Source organism: Anas acuta, chromosome 3, assembly GCF_963932015.1.
Source record: "Anas acuta chromosome 3, bAnaAcu1.1, whole genome shotgun sequence".
Lineage (NCBI taxonomy): Eukaryota > Metazoa > Chordata > Aves > Anseriformes > Anatidae > Anas > Anas acuta.
The window spans coordinates 95,383,558-95,404,307 of NC_088981.1; the positions used below are offsets into that span (position 1 = coordinate 95,383,558).

Genomic DNA, 20,750 nt, shown 5'->3' on the forward strand with positions numbered 1-20,750 from the left:
AGTGTGTGGATATCCCAAGCTGGAAGGGACCCACAAGGATCATTGAGTACAATTTCTGGCTCCACAGCGGAACACCCAAAAATGAAACCATGTGTTTGAGAGCACTGTCCAAATGCTTCTTGAACTCCATCAGGCTCAGTGCTGTGTCCACTGCCCTGTGGAGCCTGTCCCAGTGCCCAACTGCCCTCTGGGTGAAGAACCTTTTCCTGATATCCAGCCTTACCCTCCCCTGTCCCAGCCCCATGCCGTTCCCTCGGGTCCTGTCGCTGTCCCCAGAGAGCAGAGCTCAGCTCCTGCCCCTCCTTGTGAGGCAGCTGCAGGCCACCGTGAGGCCTCCCCTCAGCATGCTCTGCTCTGGGCTGAACAAACCAAGGGACCAGCTGCTTCTCAGATATCTTCCCCTCTAAACCCTTCACCGTCTTGGCTGTCCTTCTTTGGACGCTCTCTAATATTTTTAAGTCCTTCTTATATTTTGGTGCTAAAAACTGTATGCAGTACTTGACTGAGGTGAGTCCATAACAGCACAGGGCATTTCAGGAAATTACATGAGTGTGGAACACAGTCCCCCACACCCACAGTCACTCTGCTGCTGAATAATAACCATAAGCTTGACTTCTAGTGACTGGATACAGCCCCAGTGCATATTTTGATTAAAATATAGTACTTATCTAAAACTGAGTATAACTTTGATTTGCTGGCCACCAGATTATTTATTTATTTATTTATTTTCATAGCATGTTCTTTTTTTCCAATTCTGTAAGGAAACTTAATGTGATTATTCACAAAATAAATGTCATAAACCTCTGGGCATTTTCTTAGGTAGAGGTACTTTTTTCAGTTCTTCAGGAATCTATAATTGAAGCCAAAGCTTTGAGTTGTAGCATCTGCAGCAGTGATGCCTTGCAAAGGAGTTCAGTATCCATTATGTTCTGAAAATGAGACTCTTGTTCTGGTGTCTGAATGGATACAGAGCTTTTCTGAAATCATCTTCGGCCCAGAGAAATTATGGACACCCCGTCCCTGGAGGTGTTCAAGGCCAAGCTGGATGGGCCCTTGGCCAACCTGATTCAGTGAGTGACATGCCTGCCCATGGCAGGAGGGTTGGAATGAGCATGGTCCCTTCCAACTCAAGGTATTCTGTGATTACTTGGAGGATTAATAGACAGTAGTTCCAAAACTTGAATGACCTTTGCATAGGAAGAATATGCTTCTCAGTGTGTTTTTTGTTTTAATTATTATTATTGAATATTTTGTATTTAATGCTACTTAACTTTAATTTGATGAGTCATGAGTTTAAAAAATGGCCTAAATAAGACAGTTTGGAGTAACTAATTTCCCAGATAAAATTGAAAAAATGAAATAGTTATGTCATGTGCAGACGTTGTTTTGTGATCTTGACAGAGCATGACATTGAACTCTAGGGCTCAGAAAATATCCTTATTTCATTTTTGTGGGGAATAAAGTTGAAAAATCTATGTATATTTCTATTTTTCACAAAAAAAGAATAATAAAAAAATCAGTTTAGATTTGTGTCTTCTGTAAATCTGTGTTTTGACACATCAGCCGCTAGAAGAGGTTTTAGATAATCCTGAGATCTTCTGTTAGGAGAAGAACTAAAAATGAAGTCATTCAAACTGAATAATTTCAAGTTTCAATCTAATGTGCCTGTGTTTCTGTATGTGCATATATATATAAAAAATAGATGAAGTAGACTAAAAATTGAGTGTTCCCAGATGTCATTTTTAAATATCATAATAAATATGAAATAGAGTAAAAATTAATTTAGTGATATAACCAATACAGATTATTTGTTGACTTACCCTTTCTGTGGGAGGCATTTCTTTTAATTATTATTTTTCTTATTACGTAATTTCACCTTATCTTTATTAGACTGGGAGCTTTCTAAATCTCAAAACAGAAACATAAAATTATTTTATTATTATTATTTGTATACAACCCAGGTCCCAAGTTGTGGACTCCATAATATATTAGATACTACTTTTTTTTTTTTTTTTCTTTTCTTTTTTCTCCTGTGGTTGCATAATCTGTGCTCCAAAAGCATATGTCAACAGTAAACTTGAAACTCAGGATCATAAACATTAGAAAAAAATATATAATCAGTATAAATAGCCACCAGTGATTCTAAAGAGGCTTATTTTTCAGCAAACTTCTTGAAGACAGAATCATTGGGTTATTTAGGTTGGACAGTATCCCTGCTGTTCCTTTAACACCCACTCACCCCCACCAAAGCAAGGCTAAATTAGATGAGGTTGTTTAGGGCCTTGTCTAGTCACATTTTGAATATTTCCAAGACAGATTGCCTGGTTATTCTGGGCACCTGGTTTCAATACTTGGTTGTCCTCATGGTCCAAAACACAAGCCCATACATTCTAAGTGCAACTTCCTTTGATGCAACTTGCATTCATTGCCTCTCATCACTGTGCATCTTTGAGAAGGGCCTATTTGTGTCCTCTGCACTGGCTCAGCAGGTATTTGGAGACAAGATTAAGATTAGCCCTTTCCAGAGCAGTCCTTTCTTCAGGCTGAATAAGCCCAGTTCCCTCAGCCACTCCTGACAGGACAAGTTCCCCAGTCCCTGACTGGGGATACCATCCTGGTGGTCCTCCACTGAATGGAGTATCCCAGATGACATCTGAGATGTCAGTGTCCTCCTTGTACTGGAAAGCCCCAGACTGGGCACAGTACTCCAGCAATGGTATCACAAGTGCAGTATAGAGGGGGAGAATCATTTCCCTCAATCTGCTGACTGCTCTTTTACTCTTTTACAACTGGGGGTTCAGTTCTATGTCTCTGCTGCTGAAGTATGGAAGTATGTTGCTGCCAGATCCCTTTCTGACAAACTGCTTCCCAGGTGGGTGGTGCCACACTGTACATTTACATGTGTTACACTATCCTGGGTGAAAAACTTTGCATTTGCCTTTGTTTAATTTCATGTTGTTGTGTCAGGATGTTTCAGTTACCTTGACAGCCTAGAGAATAGCAGCTCTGCCAGTAGTAGCAGTGCTACTGCTACTACTCGCTGGTTCGGTATCATCTTGAAATTGTAGAGGGTTCTGTCTATCTCTAATAGAAGTAAAAGGTGTTAAAGAATATTGTCTATAGTATCAACCATCAAGGAATCAACTAGTAACCAGCTGCCAGTTGAGCTTTTTAGTGTCGGTCACAGCACTCTGAACCTTGCAGTCCAGCCAATTTTCTCTCAGCCTTACAGTCCATTTACCCATTTCATGCATCACTGGTTCTATTACAATGATGCTATAGAGAGCCTTGTCAACAGCTTTGCTGAAGTCATGGTAAACAACATCTACTACCCTTTGCTAGACCTCTAAGCCAGCCATTTCTTCACAGAAGGCAATCAGATTGTTCAAGCATAAGTCACTGTTAATGATTCCATGTTGTCTCTTCCAGCCTACTCTAGAACTGGAAGATAAAATCCAGAAAAGATCCTGAGTTTGAAACAGTCAAAAAAAAAAAAAAAAAAAAGATTCTACATGATCAGTATAGAAGGAAAGGAAGTCATCATGGAAGAAGGCTTGAGTATTGAATCACTTTTGCTGGTCAAAGCTTAACCATCTTGAGAGTTCTGTAAGAGTTGAACTACAAAGTTAGTCAGAAAAAAAAAAAAAAAGATTTTGCAAATGGTCTTATGTCTATAAGAGAAAGAAGTTTAGTACCTACGAATTATATTCTATACTCTATTCCAAGAGAAGTAAGTGAACAAAGATGGACAGAAATGCTTTGTAAAGCATTTCCTCATTTCAGCACCTATGAGACAATGGAATCACAGAATCACAGAATTTCTAGGTTGGAAGAGACCTCAAGATCATCGAATCCAACCTCTGACCTAACGCTAACAGTCCCCACTAAACCATATCCCTAAGCTTTACATTCTACTGTCACTATTACTTGTAAAAGAAGTAGCATTTGTATTCTTTGATTAGCTTATTTCTTTATGATGACTTAGCTATGTATTGCCATGGAGGTACAGATGAGAAAAAAAAAAAGGCTACGACATGATGAATTTATCAAAACAACAATGATCATATGAATGACTTAGTATGTGACCTGGGCTTTAGTTAGCAAAAATAAGTAAAACCAAGCTGTAGTATCCTGTGGAGAAGTTAAGTAAGCCCTTATGTTATACGATAACATATGAAATATATTTGGAAATAACAACAGAGGTATGACTGCTGAAGAAATAATCTGAAAATTTTATGTTTGCACTGGCTTCAAGTACACCAATAGGTTCTGGCTTGCTTAGAACACTAAAAAGAAAAACAAAAAGCAAAGCAAACAAACAAAACAAACAGAAAGACACACTTTTCATTGGTAGAATAATGCTGATCATTTACTTAAAGGAAATCCCTGTGAACTTGCATATGTGATATATATAGTTACATAATGCCATATAATACCTCTCAAATACAAGCAATGTTAATAATTTTTCATACCTTAGCTTTTAGCATTACTTTGTGTAATGCTATAGAGGTGTCCTTCTGTTTTCAGCAAGTAACTATGAAGCTTTGTGTGTTGAATATTAGACCACATCCCTTAAAGGATAAACTCTATAAACTCTACATAATGGATCAGTAAATAACATTTTTTTCCAACTGTTTCTATATCTCCTTCAACTATTTTTTTTTTTGTCAATACAATCTGATAAAGAACTGTGCTTTTCAGAATGTTCTGACAGAAATTGACCTACTCGCATAAGTCAACTGTATGCTATTGACCCAGGCTGTTACTGGTATGAAAAATGTCAGCCAAGATGCTTTATTTATTAATTTATTAATTGAAAAGCCATTAATGGATGATATCTAAACACTTAGTCTCTGAGTAAGAGGGAAATGAACATTGTCAACAAAACAAACCAACAAAAAATTAATCCAACAATTGGAATGTTTACTTTGGCCGCAAGAAGGATATGACTCAAATGCTAACTATTCCAGTCTTAAGACTTTATCCTAGCTAAAATCAGGATACTGCTCCTCTAGAACGTCCATATTGAGTCAGATTTATAGCATATGCAATTTCTGTGCAAGTGCTGTTTGTGCAAGAATATGCTCCCAACTTTTGAGACATTATGAATGATTTATGGCAGGCAAACCCTCAATGGTTGCCATCTACAGTAAGATAGTACAACTACTTGAGACTCAAGATTCAAGACTGAATTAGGGGTGATCTGAAATAGTCAAGAAGTACCATAGAAGAAGATACTGAATAATAATTATGAATCTCAGGTATTTATGCTGCTGCAGAAGTGCCCTACCTATTGACAGAGTCTTAATAGTTTCACTGTTTTCTCCCTCATTGTTGAACTTCAAAAGGGAGACTACAAACCATTAAAGGTATTAGGAACAGGTTATATATGTATATTAGCTGAAACTTCAGGGCAGGAAGTAAAGGGGAGGATGATTTTGCTATGGCAATGGCACAGCTCTAATAAAATTAAAATTCTCTTTCTCCTTATCACATATTGGTAGTTACTAAACCTTGAAGCCAAGTAATTTTCTATTTTTATTAGAACAAAAATTATATGACCACTAGACAACAGATTAAAATACAATTTCATCTTGATTTTATTTTGAAATTAAGTTTTCATCACTAAGGCATTCTTAGATCGAGTTCAGTTGTTCCTTTGATAGCTCCTGAAACAGGAGTTGATTCAGCCCGTAGCAAATTCATAGCTGGCAGGTCAATAGATGAAGACAATGGTTTAAGAAAACAAATAAAGAACAGTATTATATTCTGAAACAAGTTATGTGAAAAGTCTTTGATACCACATTTTTTAGGTTGACATAGTAGATGCAGAAAAAAAAACAAACTCCTCATGTAGTGCATTCTTTAGAAGTTTCCTACATTTGTAAGTATAAAATTGCCTGTGAACAGTCTGGGATAAAGTTGTTATGTCATAGGAGCATACTGTATAATTTTGAAAATGTGTTTTAGTAGAAGAAAGTGCTTAGGAAAATGCAAAGGAAAAAACATTCTGGAAAACATATTTTAATGTAGAAGAATTAACTGAGAGTTCTGTGATGCACAGTGCAGTTGCTCACCACCTGCCGACCAATGCCCAGCCAGTCCCTGAGCAGTCAGTCCCTGAGCGTACCCCAGCCAATGCCCCCCAGTTTTACTGTTCCACGTGATGCTATATGGTATGGGATATCTCTTTGGTCAGCCTTTGCCAGCTGTGCTGGCTGTGTCCCCTGGCAGGGCAGCACGAGGGGCAGAAAGGTCCTTGGCTCTGTGTGAGCACTGCTCTGCAACAACTAAAAGCATTGGTGCGATAGCACCATTGTTTTCATTTAAAAAATAATAAATAAATAAAAATCAAAACACAAAATTTCATGAGCCTTTACAAAGAAAATTAACTCAGTCCCAGCCAAAAACATGAAAGGTTCCTGCCTAGGCAACTTCATAAAGTTATAGAATACCTTTAGAATGTGTCTAAGACAGCTGGTATGAAGGTACTTCTTACTCTAAATAGCAGTTATGTCCTAACTGTTTTACTGATAAGATCAGCTTAAAGTAATCCTAGGTCCTGGAGATCACTGGCAAAGTCTGGAGACATTCTTGGTCTACAAAACTGAGAATTTTGCAAAAGGTGGGACAGTACATTTTGCAATCCTATAACAAATTACCTACATGCATTTACAGTTTTCCATACTAATACGAAAGATTGGTAGATCAATTAACTATTCATTGTACATAGATTTTGAAAAAAAAAAATAAATTGACAAGGAAATATTACATGCTTTTCAATTGATTCAAAATTTGGAATAATTTTTAAAAATAAAGGTCAAAATGCACTGTAATGGAGTGTAATGTAAGGCATTAGAAGTTAAAAAAAAAAAGAAAAGTCAAATGTATTGATTTTCTAGTCTTTTCCTAAGTAGAATGGCAAGAACAGTTCTCTAGAATTTTTAAAAATTAGTTTTTTAAAGCAAATTTCACTACTTACAACTTGGAAAAGAACTTTCTATTATTTCCAGAAGAGATTTATTACAGAAAAAGCATATATAGGGACATATACATATGCATTATACATATATATATGCTTCAGTGCATGTTTTATTCAGTACAGCACTGTTTGTTTGATAGATTGATTTTTTTCCATAGGTCCTTTTTCATATTAGGTTGCTTTTCTGAGTTTGAACAAAGACTTTTGTTTCAATTCCATTTTTGCAAGAAAATCTAGCATTTTTTTTTCCTTTTTGTTAGTGTGTTGTTTTTTTTTTTTGTTGTTGTTGTTCATTATTTTTTTAGCATAGTTACTTCTCTCCACAGAAATTTTCTTCTTCTATGACTTAGAAAGTATAGTTCTTTGCATATATTTAGTTTATGCATGAAACCAAAGCCCAGCATGTATTTTAGCCATGTGGACAGGATATCATGTGTTGTCCATCACACAAATAAAACATCCTTTCATCAGCCCTGATGTATCCCCTTATGTATCCCTAATTATCTCCATACACCTCCTGAAATTCCTCCCAATGTTGCAATTCCAAAGTTGCCGCGTGTAAGGACTCTGTCTTCCTCATGCTTTTTTCCTTAGTGTATGTTTTTCCCCAGCCCCCAGCATAAGATGGTAATGTTATGAAACATTTAGGGGACTGTACTAGAGGAACTATGAAACAGCACAAACAAAACAAAACAAACAAACAGAAAAAACACATTTGCAATAACATTTAGCTGAACATAGGTGCAACCCTGGGAAACTTTTCTTGGCTTTACAGGAAGAGCAGGAAAAAGAACAAATAACATGTATGCCTAAAAAGTCTTGTAAAGCTGTAGAAATAAGTGAAAGAAAAACATTCGCATTGCTCCTTCCTTTTTTCTTTCCCCTTCCCTTTTGCTAGTTTGAATTAAACTAGTTTCTGAATTGTTGCTGTTCAGTTATGACTACCATATGTATCATTGGTCTGTAAAATCTTACCATCTGATTCACAGAAGGATAAAAGCAGTATCTCCTAAGTGAGATAAACAGTGTGAGGTTTTTGCTATTAGGGCCTCTGGGCAATCTTTGCAATATAGCTGATGATTGTGACATCTGTAAAAAAAAATCCATTATGTTCTCCTGAAGCCATTGTCAGATTGAGCTTCTGTCTAGTATTTTCAGCAAAGGTTGGGAAGTTATTTTTCATAGTTTTATATAACTGATTCCAATCTAGATGTCTCATTCCTGTAAACATCCACTGGAGTTGGATTACTGAAGACCTCAACACTTTCAGAATCTGTTAGAAAGTATATTTTTGTAATTTGACTTTTTAAACCAAAGTACAGGAAAACAATATCCCACCAAAACAGGATGTTACGTTGACAGTAGTTGTCCTGACAGATTTGAAATAAACATGGGGAAAACATAGGCATTGTTTACTGCATGTTTGAAGACTCTTGCATTCAAGTGTAATGAGCATAATAAAGCTATAAGACTGTAAGTGAGAAAACTTGGATGGAATAAAATACTCATCCAATAATTTATTAAGTGACAGCTACCATTTATATTTTGTTTTTTCAGTATCAACTATGGCTGTCTAATTCTAGGCTTTCTTTCTCTGTTACAATGTCTATGTGATCAGAAATGGGTGGATAATGAAATCTAATATCCAGCAAAATGAAGGAGCTTCTCGCTAAGTGAGATAGCAAAGGATAACTATGTTTGAAATGCTGTGAATATGCTTTCAAGTGGCCTATGTTGCAAAAGAATACAGATTAGCTTCAGAAAGAATATGGAAAGAGGTGTAAATAAATAATCTGATAGAGGCCACCTATAAGAATGTCTACTCATATTCAACAAAGTTTATTTAACAACTTTTAATCAATTATTTGTATATTGTCAAAAATTACGCCATTTATCTGCTATATTTTACAGTCCTGATGTGGACTTTTGCCAATGTCTGATAATGAATATTAATGTTATCTTTTATTATATAAAATACATTTTTGAATGCTTTTCTAAAAAGACTAAATATATAACTACATAGTTACTTTAAATAATGGATTAAAACCTTTGATATGTTATCTAGTTGATAAATTACATTAGAGATTTTGATCAGACAGTTCTATTGAAAGCTTAACATAATTAGTGGCAGCCAATGGTCATCATAATAGCTTTCTACTGTCTAGGAAGAGATACGTAATGTATGAGGAAGGACTATCTTTTAGATTTAATTTCATGAATAAATCTTACTGCACAGTGCTCCAGATTGATCTGTGCTAGGAAATGAAGTCAACACAGATTCTTACATCTGTTTGACTGGTGAAGATAGACTCACAAGGAAGAAATCTAAGGAGGTGGATCTTTGTGGCTATCCCATTCCACATATTTTTGCTTTTAAAATTCTGAGGCTAACTGTGTTCCTTTCTGAACACAAGGATTTCTCTTCCAATTTGAGGATTTGATTGAAGGAAAATGAGATACAGCATACCATGTGAGAATAAATTGGATAAATGTAAAAAAAAAAGCTATTGCCTTTAGGGTTTCAGTGCCATATAATGTGTAGTTGTTCTCAGTGTACAAAAAGTAACAAATGATTTCATGAATCAAGCATATTGATAATGAAAGACACAGTGACACTAGTGATTCTGTTGACTTCCTCCAGGAAGTGACCACAGATTCTCAATCCAGTTGAAAGTAGACTTCAGTAATACTAGACAAAGAGGGGTCTTTTCCTGAAAACTTGGCAATGAAGTTAAACCCTGATGGACATATATAATCTTCGTATATGATAGCTTTGGTCAGCTAGAACTGTCATAATCCAAAGATTAAACTATTTTGGTTACTGTTACAAACCTTCAAAGGATAATTCATCCTAGGTCTAGACTAGAAGCAGTGAAGTGTATGCAGAGGGAATTGTACAGCTACCTCAATGTACTTCAATGAAATTTTTAGAAAAGCACATAAATAATGGAGTTGAATGCTTGATCTTGACAAGTGTGAAATCCTGTGAACTATTACATGTATTATTGAACATGGCTGTCATTCTCAGATCACTCATCTTTTACTTTCTTAGGAGGTTGTGGTAAAATGCATGCCAGTTTCAGGATGCCAAATTCCATTATATATGGGGGTTCCTGACAGATGTGGTCAGAAAATGCAGACAAAAAGTCATATTGTAGGAGACCTCTACAAAGACAGAAGACTGATCTGCTACAGTATGATTCCAAAAGTTAGCTGGTGCCAGTTGTCATGTATATGGAAGATGTAGATTTGCTTTGATACCTTTTCCTTGGGACTGCAGTTTGTCAGAACTCGTAGTCTTTGAATAATGTGTTTTTCCAGATAGTACTCCCACTCAGAAAAATAAATGCTGAGGTTTGGATTTTGTAAATTTTGCTGCATAAGCCAGGATGAAACTACTTAATCATATAGTGTTTTATAATAGTTTTGATTCAAATATAATGGAAAGAGAGGTTCTCATTTCAGATGTAGGTATTCTCCAGGGTCCAAACCATGTAAAAAAAATTGACTTGTTTGACTTGTTTTGCAAAAGTACTTCTGTTAACCTACCATGTCTAAAGCAGCAAAAAGGGGAAAAACTGCAGAGAGAGGGAGCTTATAGTGCTGTAAAACATAGCTGTAGCATGTAATGGATCATTATTGCTAACTTTTTAGAATGTAAGTTAGCATCTGTACTCTTCCAATTATTCAAATTTGTGAAAATCACTTCCTTTAGTGTAAAAAATTTTATGTGTATTTATATGTATGCATTCTTATATATTTAAGTTAAACATTGACTCCATTCAGTGTGGATGAACACAATCCCAATAAATACGCTATTCTATTAAGGCTGCTGAATCAGCAGAAAAGAAGTTGAATATCATATTGTTTCTTTCTAGCTTTGGTAGTTACTCACTCAGCCTTAAGTAGTTCCCGTAGCGCATAGAAATCTTACTTCTTGAATCTTCAACATTGGTAGAACATTTGCTTAACCCATTTTTCATTACAGTATTAGATGGCTTTTGTTAGGTAGTCAATATTTATAGAATATTTTGAGATTTTTCTCATAAAAGTGTGATGTAACACTTCTGTCTTAACTGTTTTAGCTTTATCTTTTTTGGAAGGTCTTTACTCTTGGACCTTTTTGGAATTTTCCTATATAATGTGGGTTCTAACTTAAGTGTAATTATGATCATCTAAATGCCAGTGTGACTAACAGTTTGACAAATGAATTAAGGGTGTGCATGCAATAATTGAACTTACATGGTATAATGGGGCTTAATTAGCATTGATATATTGATATAATGCTTTACAACACTGAGGATGTGCATGTATTGAATAAGGAATCCTCTCAACACACAGGTTAGTGAGATTGTTATGTTATTCTGCAGACGGATAAAGTAAGGAAAGAGAGAAGTACAGGGTGAAATAATTTTTTCATGAAAGATGTGGTTTCTGAAACAATTCTTGAATTACACGTGAGCTTTTCAGACCACCATTTCGTTGAAGAAGACGGTACTTTTTGTGCTCTGTTCATGACATATTTCAGTTTCCTGTACTTACTTGTTCTCTTCTAAAGCAAATTAAACTAATTAATTTGTACTACTTCAATAAATGGACTGGCATGCCAACAGTAACTTTCCAATGAGATCCAGAACAATTCCATTTTCCTTCCCCACATCAAACAATTATGCTGTTCTTAGGTGGAGGAGTATCAACTTTAAACAGATAACTAGTTAATATAATCTCTTCCATGTAAATAATACTTACAAATTTTAGTAACTTTCTGCAAGTAAAAGGAAAAAAATTATGTCCATTAATATCTGCCCAATGTCATTGCTTAGTCATTTTTTTAATCTTTTCTGTTTCTATTAAAAAGATGAATTTATTTTCTAAAATGTGTAGTAATTTGAAAATAAACAAAAAATCAAATGTTTTAAAGTATATTTTAGATTCTAATTTACTGTCAGAGAACAATTAATTATTGAAGCCTTTTAAATTATTATTCTATCAGCTATAATGAAAACTGTGCCTATCTACTGACTTTCACGGTCAGTAGATCTGCGTGCATCCTTAATGAAGTTATTTGTACATGTTTGAAAGAATAAGAAAAAAAAAAAAAAAAGGAATTACATAAAAATGTCTTTTACCTCTTTCAGAATTTTGGGAGAAGTAGGTTCATGGGATATTTTGTTGTTAGAAAATAGATCTATAAAGAATTTCACTGGGTTATTGAATCAAAAGCTGTTGGAAATTAACTCTGAAAGTGATGAAGCTAAAAACTTTTGTGAAAATTCATTCCATAGCCTAATTCACTTTATTTGTATTAGGAATACTGTTTTAAACAGTAACAATTACTAAATTACAGTGGTTTGACAAATATTTATTATTTTTCTGCAGATTTTAATTGAAACTTTTTTCCTTCTTTCTTTTGACAGTATTACCTAGTCACACATGTGGCAATCCAGGAGAAATACCTAAAGGAGTACTTCATGGAACAAGATTCAACATTGGAGATAAAATCCGATATAGCTGTATCTCTGGTTACATCCTAGAAGGCCATGCCATGTTAACATGTATTGTGAGTCCTGGAAATGGAGCATCATGGGATTTTCCAGTTCCTTTTTGCAGAGGTAAAAATTAAGACATCTTTAAAATAATAACACACTATTAAAAGAACAGATTAAATAAATTTATTTTTAGGTTCTTTATTTAATACAATGTACTTTCTAATTTTTTTGCCAGACTGTAATCACAATTCAGAAGCACTGATTATCCAGAGTCTACATTCAGAAGTAACAGATTTTATCTACTGATTTTTTTTTCTTTTTCATTTACATGTGTGATACCTATAGCAATTTTATAGCAGGATCTGTCAAATGCTTTTGTAATTTTCCGCTTTTGGAAGTTTTCTTTCAGGAGGCAGTACCTTGAAATCTTCAGCCAGAGAATTTTTGAATGATAAAAGCTGGAGGAGACCTCTGGTTGTCCAGTCCAGCTCCTGCTCAAAGTAGGGAAACCTTCTAAGTTAGGTCAGGTTGTCCAGTTCTTTCCCTAGTAGAGATTACTTATCTCCATGGACAGAGATTCTAAAGCTTCTCTGGAAGCCTGTTACAGTGCCTAACTGTCCTCATATGCAAATCCAAGTGGAATTATCTTTTTACAGATTATGTCCATTTATCCTGTTCTAGACCTGTGAGAAGATTATGGCTTCTTCTTCCCTATATTGAGCATTGCAGTTAGATCTCACAGTGTCCTCTTGTGTAGGCTGAAATGTCCATTTCCCTTATTCTGTAGTCTCATACATTACGTTCTTAGGCATCTTAACCATTTTAGTGGCCTTTCTCTGGACTTGTTCTAATCTGATTTTTTGTACTGGGGATTCCCAGCTTGGACACAGTATTCCAGGTGGGGCCCCCTTAGTGTCAAGTAGATGTGCTAATCATTTCTCCATAGCTACTGGCTATACTCTTACTTATGCAACCCATTATGAGGTTAGTTTTCATTGCTGCAGTTGTGTACTGCTGAATCAGCTTGTGCTCCATCAGGTTGTTTGTCGGGTAGCAAGTATTTTTGCATGGCATGATCTTGTTCAAGTTGCAGGATTTTGCATTTCTCTTTTGAGTTTAATGAGATTCCTGTCTGCTCTTTCTTCTGTCTTGTCAAAGTCTGTCTGCAAAACTTGTCAGGATGTGTTCAATCCTATATTCCAGATCCAAGATGCAGTGGATATTATATAGATAATAAGTGAATATTATAGAGATTTAGCCCCAGTATGAATCCCATCTGCAAATAACTGACCATTAGCTTGAGTCTGAACAATTGGCCTCTGCCATCTGGGCCTCATGGTCTTGTCAGTTTTTCACTCACTTCCAGTCCATATGCTCTTAATTTGGCTACAAGTATATAGCGGGGAACAGTGTTGTGAAAATCTTGTTAAAGCAAATCTAAATCCTTTCATAAAAAAGGCAATCAGGGTGGCCAAGAGTTATTTATATTGGCAAAAGCTGTCCCTATTCACCTTCTTGTCCTTCATGTGCTTGGGAATGATTTTCAAAAGAACATTCTTCATAATCTTCTGGAGGTCTGAGGTGAACTTGACAGATATACAGTTGCCAGAATCCTTCTTGACTTTTTTTTTGAAAATGATAAATGAAATTTTATCTTTTCTCTGATCATTGAGATTCACCATTGACTGTCACAACTTTTTGAAGATGCTAAAGATCAGCTTGTACACTGTGGCACACCAAGAACCCCTGGATACATACTGTTGAGTACCATGAAATTGCATATATCTTGTTAACTTGTATAGTCCCTAAATTGTTCCTCCTATGCTGTGTGTACTACTTTTCTCCCCAAAACTAGTCAATTTCTTTGAGAATTAGGATGTCTGAAGGCAGCCTTTGCTAATTACGAGAGGCAAAGATATCATTGCTTCGGCCTTTTCCATGTCTTTGTCACAAGGTCTCCAACCCAATGAACAGCAAGCCACTAAGGCCTTCATTTTCCTTTGTTGTTGATATAACTGTAGAGTAGCTTCTAGAATGACTGCTCTTCATGCTCCTCAACAGTGTAACTCCATCTGAGTTTCGGCCTTCCTCCTTTCATCCCTGTGTTCCTTTCCTGAGCAATACTTCTGTATTCCTTTTGAGCAGATTGTCCCTGCTTTCACCTTTTGTACATTGCTGTTTTGCATTTGAGTTAAAGCACTTCAGTCAGGAATTCCCTGTTCAACCCTAGCTGCCTCCTGCTATGACTACTCATTTATGTACATAAAGAGATGGATCACTCTTGAGCTTTGAGGAAGCTGCCCTTGAAGTCAAACAAGCTCTCCTGGGCCCCTTAGCTCTTCAAGGCATCATCCCATGAGAGCCTGTCTACCACTTCACAAACAAGTTGAAATCTGCTCTGCTGAACTCCAAGGAGTTTATTATACTACTTGCCTTCCTTACATCTCTCAGGATCTTCAACTCATGGTTATGGGAACTGCAGCTGGTGTTGAATATCACTTTTTTTTTTTTTTGAATGGTTCTTTATTACTACACCTAATTGCCTTGTCCAGTGCCTGCATTAATATATACATTAATATATATATATATACATATATATATATTCAGTGGACTTAAAAAGCTGGTGGATTGCTGGCCCTCTGCTATGCTCCTCTCCACAGAGATGTTGGGGTGATTAAAGTATCCAGTGAGAACCTGAACCTGTGATTGGGAAGCTTCTATTTATTTAAGGTTTTGACCTCTTCTTCTTGATCAGGTGGTCTGTAGCAGACATTCACCACAATGATCTCCTTTTTGGCTTCTCTCTCTCACTCTAGTCCATAGGAACAAAACATAATTGTTGTCTGTCATACAGCAGACCTCTGTTCATTAAAGGTCCTCTTTTATGTAGGGTACAGCTTCTCCTTTTCTTTCTGTTTTTCATATGAGCCTGTGCCCATCTGTCAGAGCACTCCAGTCAGGTGAGCTATCCTAATAAGTCTCTGTAATCTCAATGACACCTCAGTTTTGTGACTTTACGTGCACTTCCAGTTTGTCCAATGTGCTTCCCATGTGGCATTTTTTGTGTACAGGCACTTAAACTGAGCTTCCAGTCATGTTGCTTTCTGAGGAGGAGAGAGAGAAACTTTCTTTGTCTCCTTCCTTTGTCTCTTTCATCTCCCTTATTCCTTGAAGGGGATCCTGTGGTTAAATAAATCAAAGCTCTGTTGCCCAGCATCAGCTGCTTGGTCAAGTGTTCTGCAGGAACCTGACATTCCTGCATCAGCTTATCCCTCTTGGCTTCTGTACACCCTAATCCCAGAGCCATATCGGCACCCTTTACTGCTCAAATTCTCCTAGGCAGTATTATTGATACATTCATGGATGACAACTACAAAGGATAGTAGTTGTTTTCTGTAATAATTTGTGAAGGTTTATTGTGACTGAAGGGTTTTATAATATAATTCGTCACAGCAAATAAATATGTTATACATTTCACTGCTAAAAAAAGTGCAAGAGTTAATAACCACAGAACCAACAGAGATTTGAGTCATGTCTGCTGCTTGTATTTGATTTCAAGTAGTACACAACAGTTTTTTTTGTTTTGTTTTTTAACCAATTCTTTGAATACCATAAGAAAACACATTCTGTCTAACCTGTCAGTTGTCTGATCTTAGATGCATTTTTGTCCTTCTAAATAGCGGTAGTAATCAGGTTTCAGAAAAATATACATATTGTAATTTCATGATGTCATCAGTGTACTAAATATTTGTTCTGTTTCTGCAGATACTTACCATTTTGGCGGTGCAGTATTAAGTATATGAGATGTGATGGCACTATACATACAAATGTCAATAACAGGAATGACATTTTGCTTATGATTTGTATTTCTGTGAATTTGTCCTGTTAATAAAAGCTCGGGTGTGGTCCTATACCCCATGTAGAACTTGCATGAAATGAAGACTCCTGTGTACCTCCTGCCAAGAAATGCAAATAACACAAAAGTTATTTAACAGTTAATGATTTCTGTGAGTGGAGACATTGCCTTCAAAGACTTTTTGAGTTCATGTGGGATATGGATTTAATGATGGATTTTAAGCACTCATTATTTTATTTCATTTTATCAGTCTGGAACATATGCTATGGGGCAGCCATTTCTATTCATTGTATCTTCAAGCAAGGAATGTTCCTCTTTTGTTTCTTTAAGGATCCTGGTCTTTTCCATGAAAGCACCTTTTGTTATAGCTTTTTTTTTTCCAGATGGTGTTCTTCTTTCTAGTCATCATAAACTCATTTCATGGCATCCATACAAGATAATACAACAGAGCTAAGTAAAGCTACATGATTTATATACTTAAAAAAAAAAAAAAAAAAAAAAAAAGGTAATACCCTTATTCTTCATGGTATGTTTCACTGATGCTGGCAAACTACTATTTTCTGCAATTTTGTTGCTTAATATTTTCAGAAGGATTAAGAAGCTGTGTGAAGTAATTTATACATTGTCTAACTAAACAAATGCTGCTTCTACTAGAAAAAAATTCCCTATGAATTACAAACCCTCAAGGAAAATGTATACAATATTCATTCTTGTAGCCACAGTATTGCCTCTCTGGCTGCTACTCAGTATAGCCCTGCAGAGGGCTGTCTAATGGGACAGAACTGTACTGCAGGTTCATTGATGGCTTGTAATGAATTATGATCAAAAATCGTAATTCATTACAAGCAAATCGTGTAGCAAATATCATTTCTTTGTTTTTAGAATGTTTACATAACTTGAGTATTAAGACATTTGCTTTATCTCTTTTTTTTTTCTTTTCTGTATTTCTTCAATACGCTTTTGACTTATTGAATTAAATGACTTTTTTTTTTTTGTGAAATTATTGCAACTTCCAATCTGAAAAAGGATAGAAAACAGCCCCAAAAGAAAAGTTCAAAGACAAATTTTGAAAAGGTGAAGCTATTATTAAAACTCACTCACATTTCTCCTTGTAAAAGTTAACCAGGAAATTTATCAAGAATTTCTGAAAGAAAAGGAAAGTATTACAAAATTGTTGGCCTACAATTTTTTTTGGCTTAGGAATTGACAGGAGGAAACATTTAATACTCCACCTAAATTCTGTTCCTCTTTTTTTTTTCTTTTTTTTTTTTCTTTTGGTCCTGAGAAGAAAAAAAAAAAAAGGTCTTTGTTGTCTCTATCTTGGCTACTGTAACAGTGTCACCCAAAATGTCTTCTTTCATGCTGGGACTGAAATACTGTTCAGTAAATTCTGAAACATTTTCAAAAATTAATTTCATCCTCTACAGTAATAGCTAATAGCTGATTTATGACATGTGACTACTTGTAAAAGGAACTTTGTATAATTAGGTTCTCAATTCTCAGTAATTCTGAGAATTCTTAGTTGATTATAGTTGCATGAGCCTAGATTTTTATGAAGCCAACATTAGGAATACAAATTAGATTAGTGATATTACAAGTATAACCTTTTTCATGCAAAGAAAATAGATGTGAGAAAAGCATGTAATAGTTACACTACATGTTTATAAGAATATAAAGACACTGTAATATCGGTGGGAAAATAAACAGGCCATTAAAGGAAATCATGTCAAAAAGGTCCGTAAGGATCAAGTAATAGTTAATCAAGTTTCAGATTAAAAAACAAAAAACAAAAACCAAACAAACAAAAAAAAACCTGACCCAAACCAAACAACCAAACAAAACCCAAGCAGTTATTGGAGAAAAGCTTTTGTGGAGAATATATAATGAAGGAGGTGTTCTTGGAATAGATAAAGCAAGAAAAGAAAATGAGTTTGTAATTCAATTAATTCAATACAATTAGGTAAACTTAATACAGAGATTCAGAACTTATATTTTTAAAACACTTACCAAAGAGAAATTGATGTTTGTGGTGCTATTCATGCTTTCTAAGGTAGCAAATAACTCTTTTACATCATTTCTACTCAGATCCTGAAGTTCAAACAAATAGGATTTTGTAAGTTTAAGGAGGAGAAAAAGATATCTTCATCCAATCAATTATCTATATAAACATTTGTAAATCACACTTATGGTATGGTTCCCACTCCAAGAATGGCTCTGTAGGTCAGATTATACAGGCTGTTACTTCTGATTCTACTATCTTACCTTTATTCTTCCATCTTCCTTAGATAAAATTTGACTCTGTTTGGAAGCTTGCTATTAAACAAACAAACAAAAAACAAATCAAACAACAACAACAACAAAAACACTCTTAGAAAAATGTACACCACTCCTAGAACAAAAAAATCACAGAATCACAGAATTGTAGGGATTGGAAGGGACCTCAGGAGATCATCAGGTCCAACGCCAAAAGCAGGTTCCCCAGAGCAAGTTGCCCAGGTAGGCGTCCAGGCGGGCCTTGAATATCTCCAGAGAAGAAGACTCCACAACCTCCCTGGGCAGCCTGTTCCAGTGCTCTGTCACCCTCACTGTGAAGATGTTCTTTTTCATATTGGTGCAGAACTTCCTGTGTTCCATTTTGTGGCCATTGCCCCTTGTCCTATTGTGTTATAAAAGTAAGAAAATGTTTATTTCAGGTCTAATTTGAGCTGAAGATCCAGCTAAACCTGCACAAACACAATCAGAAATACACTACCATGTCCAGTAAGGCTATTTGATTGTTTTTTTGTCTCCACTTTTTCCCCGAAAAAAATTTATCACCGAATCAAGAAGCGATGTCCAAGAACAAACTCAACAAAAGCTAGCATCTTTCCCCAAAAGGTTTTCTTCCCCCTCCCCAACTGTTTTTTTGTTTTGTTTTGTTTTGTTTTGTTTTCATAGAAAAGCTTGGGGAAAAATAAAAAGTAAAGAAAAAGAAAATAACAATTCTGCTTATTGATTTTGCATTACAATGATAAACTGAGTCTTATTTTTAGACTAAAATGCCATATTCCTGCCTGAGCAATTTTGTACATTTTCAAAATAATCCAAAACGTTACATGCTTAAGATGAGAACAAAATCGAATGAAAGTAGCTGGGACTGGTCAAACAAGAAGTCAGGGAAGTGTTTCATGGAATGCAGATAGGGTAATGTTGTATGATTTCTTACAGAATAATGCACACCCAACAGAGTTATAGACAGAGCAACTCTATTGTTTATTTGTGTGGAAAAGTGTGTATATATCCACAGAGATATTTATGTTTATATTTATTTGTGTTAACATGTATCAGTTAATATTATGAAGTGAATGGAGTTAAATCCAGCTGGCAACTAGTCATGAGTGGTGTTCCCCAGGGGTTGGTGTTGGGGCCCATCCTCTTTAATATCTTTATTGATGATTTGGATGAGGGAATTGAGTGCACCCTCAGTAAGTTTGCAGATGACACCAAGTCTGAAGAAGGTGTCAGTCTGCCAGAGGGTAAGAAGGCCCTGCAGAGGGACTTCGACAGGTTGGATCAATGGATCAATGGGCAGAGGCCAATGGAATAAGGTTTAACATAGGTTGGGTCCTGCAGTTTGGTCACAACAACCCCATGCAACACCACAGGATTGGGGCGGGGTGGCTGAAAAGATGTGCAGAGGAAAAAGGTCTGGGTGTGTTGGTCAGTACTCACCTGAACATGAGCTGGTGGTGTGCCCAAGTGGTCAAGAAGGCCTACGGCATCCTGGCTTGTATCAGGAATAGTGTAGCCAGCAGGACCGGGGAGGTGATTGTCCCCCTGTACTCTGTGCTGGTGAGGCCGCACCTTGAGTGTTGTGTTCAGTTTTGGGCCCCTCAGTACAAGAAAAATGTCAAGGCCCTGGAACATGTCCAGAGCAGGGCTACAAAACTGGTGAAGGGCCTGGAACCCAAGTCCTATGAGGAGCAGCTGAGGGCACTGGGGTTTTTTCGTCTGGAGATGAGGAGGCTCAGGGGAGGCCTTATTGCTCTCTACGACTACCAGAAAGGAAGTTGCAGGGAGCTGGGAGTCAGCCTCTTCTCGCAGGTAACTAGTGATAAAACTAGAGGGAATGGCCTCAAGATGTACCAGGGGAAGTTCAGGTTGGAAATTAGGAGACATTTCTTCTCAGCAAGAGCAGTCAGGCATTGACTGGTTTGCAAGGGAGATGGTAGTGTCACTGTCCCTGGGGGTGTTCAAGGATCTGGTGCTTAGGGACATGATTTAGTGGGTGACATTGGTTGTAGGGTGATCATTGGACTAGATGTTATTGGAGGTCTTTTCCAACCTTAATTATTCCATGATTCTTTAAAATGGAAACTATTTTCCCAAACCTTAGTTTTCTGCAATCCTAGTAAAATCCAATTCTACAAGAAGAGCAATCTAA

At 36.2% G+C, this 20,750-nt stretch overlaps 1 protein-coding gene across 2 annotated transcripts in view; it reads left to right on the forward strand.

The window, feature by feature from the left end:
* The window catches only part of CSMD1 (CUB and Sushi multiple domains 1), a 1,153,949-nt gene that overhangs the window by 562,805 nt on the left and 570,394 nt on the right, over positions 1-20,750 (forward strand). For both annotated transcript variants that reach the window (XM_068678424.1, XM_068678425.1), the window contains exon 4: positions 12,400-12,594. In XM_068678424.1, coding sequence (XP_068534525.1) covers positions 12,400-12,594 — 195 coding nt within the window. The remainder of the gene's footprint in view (positions 1-12,399; positions 12,595-20,750) is intronic.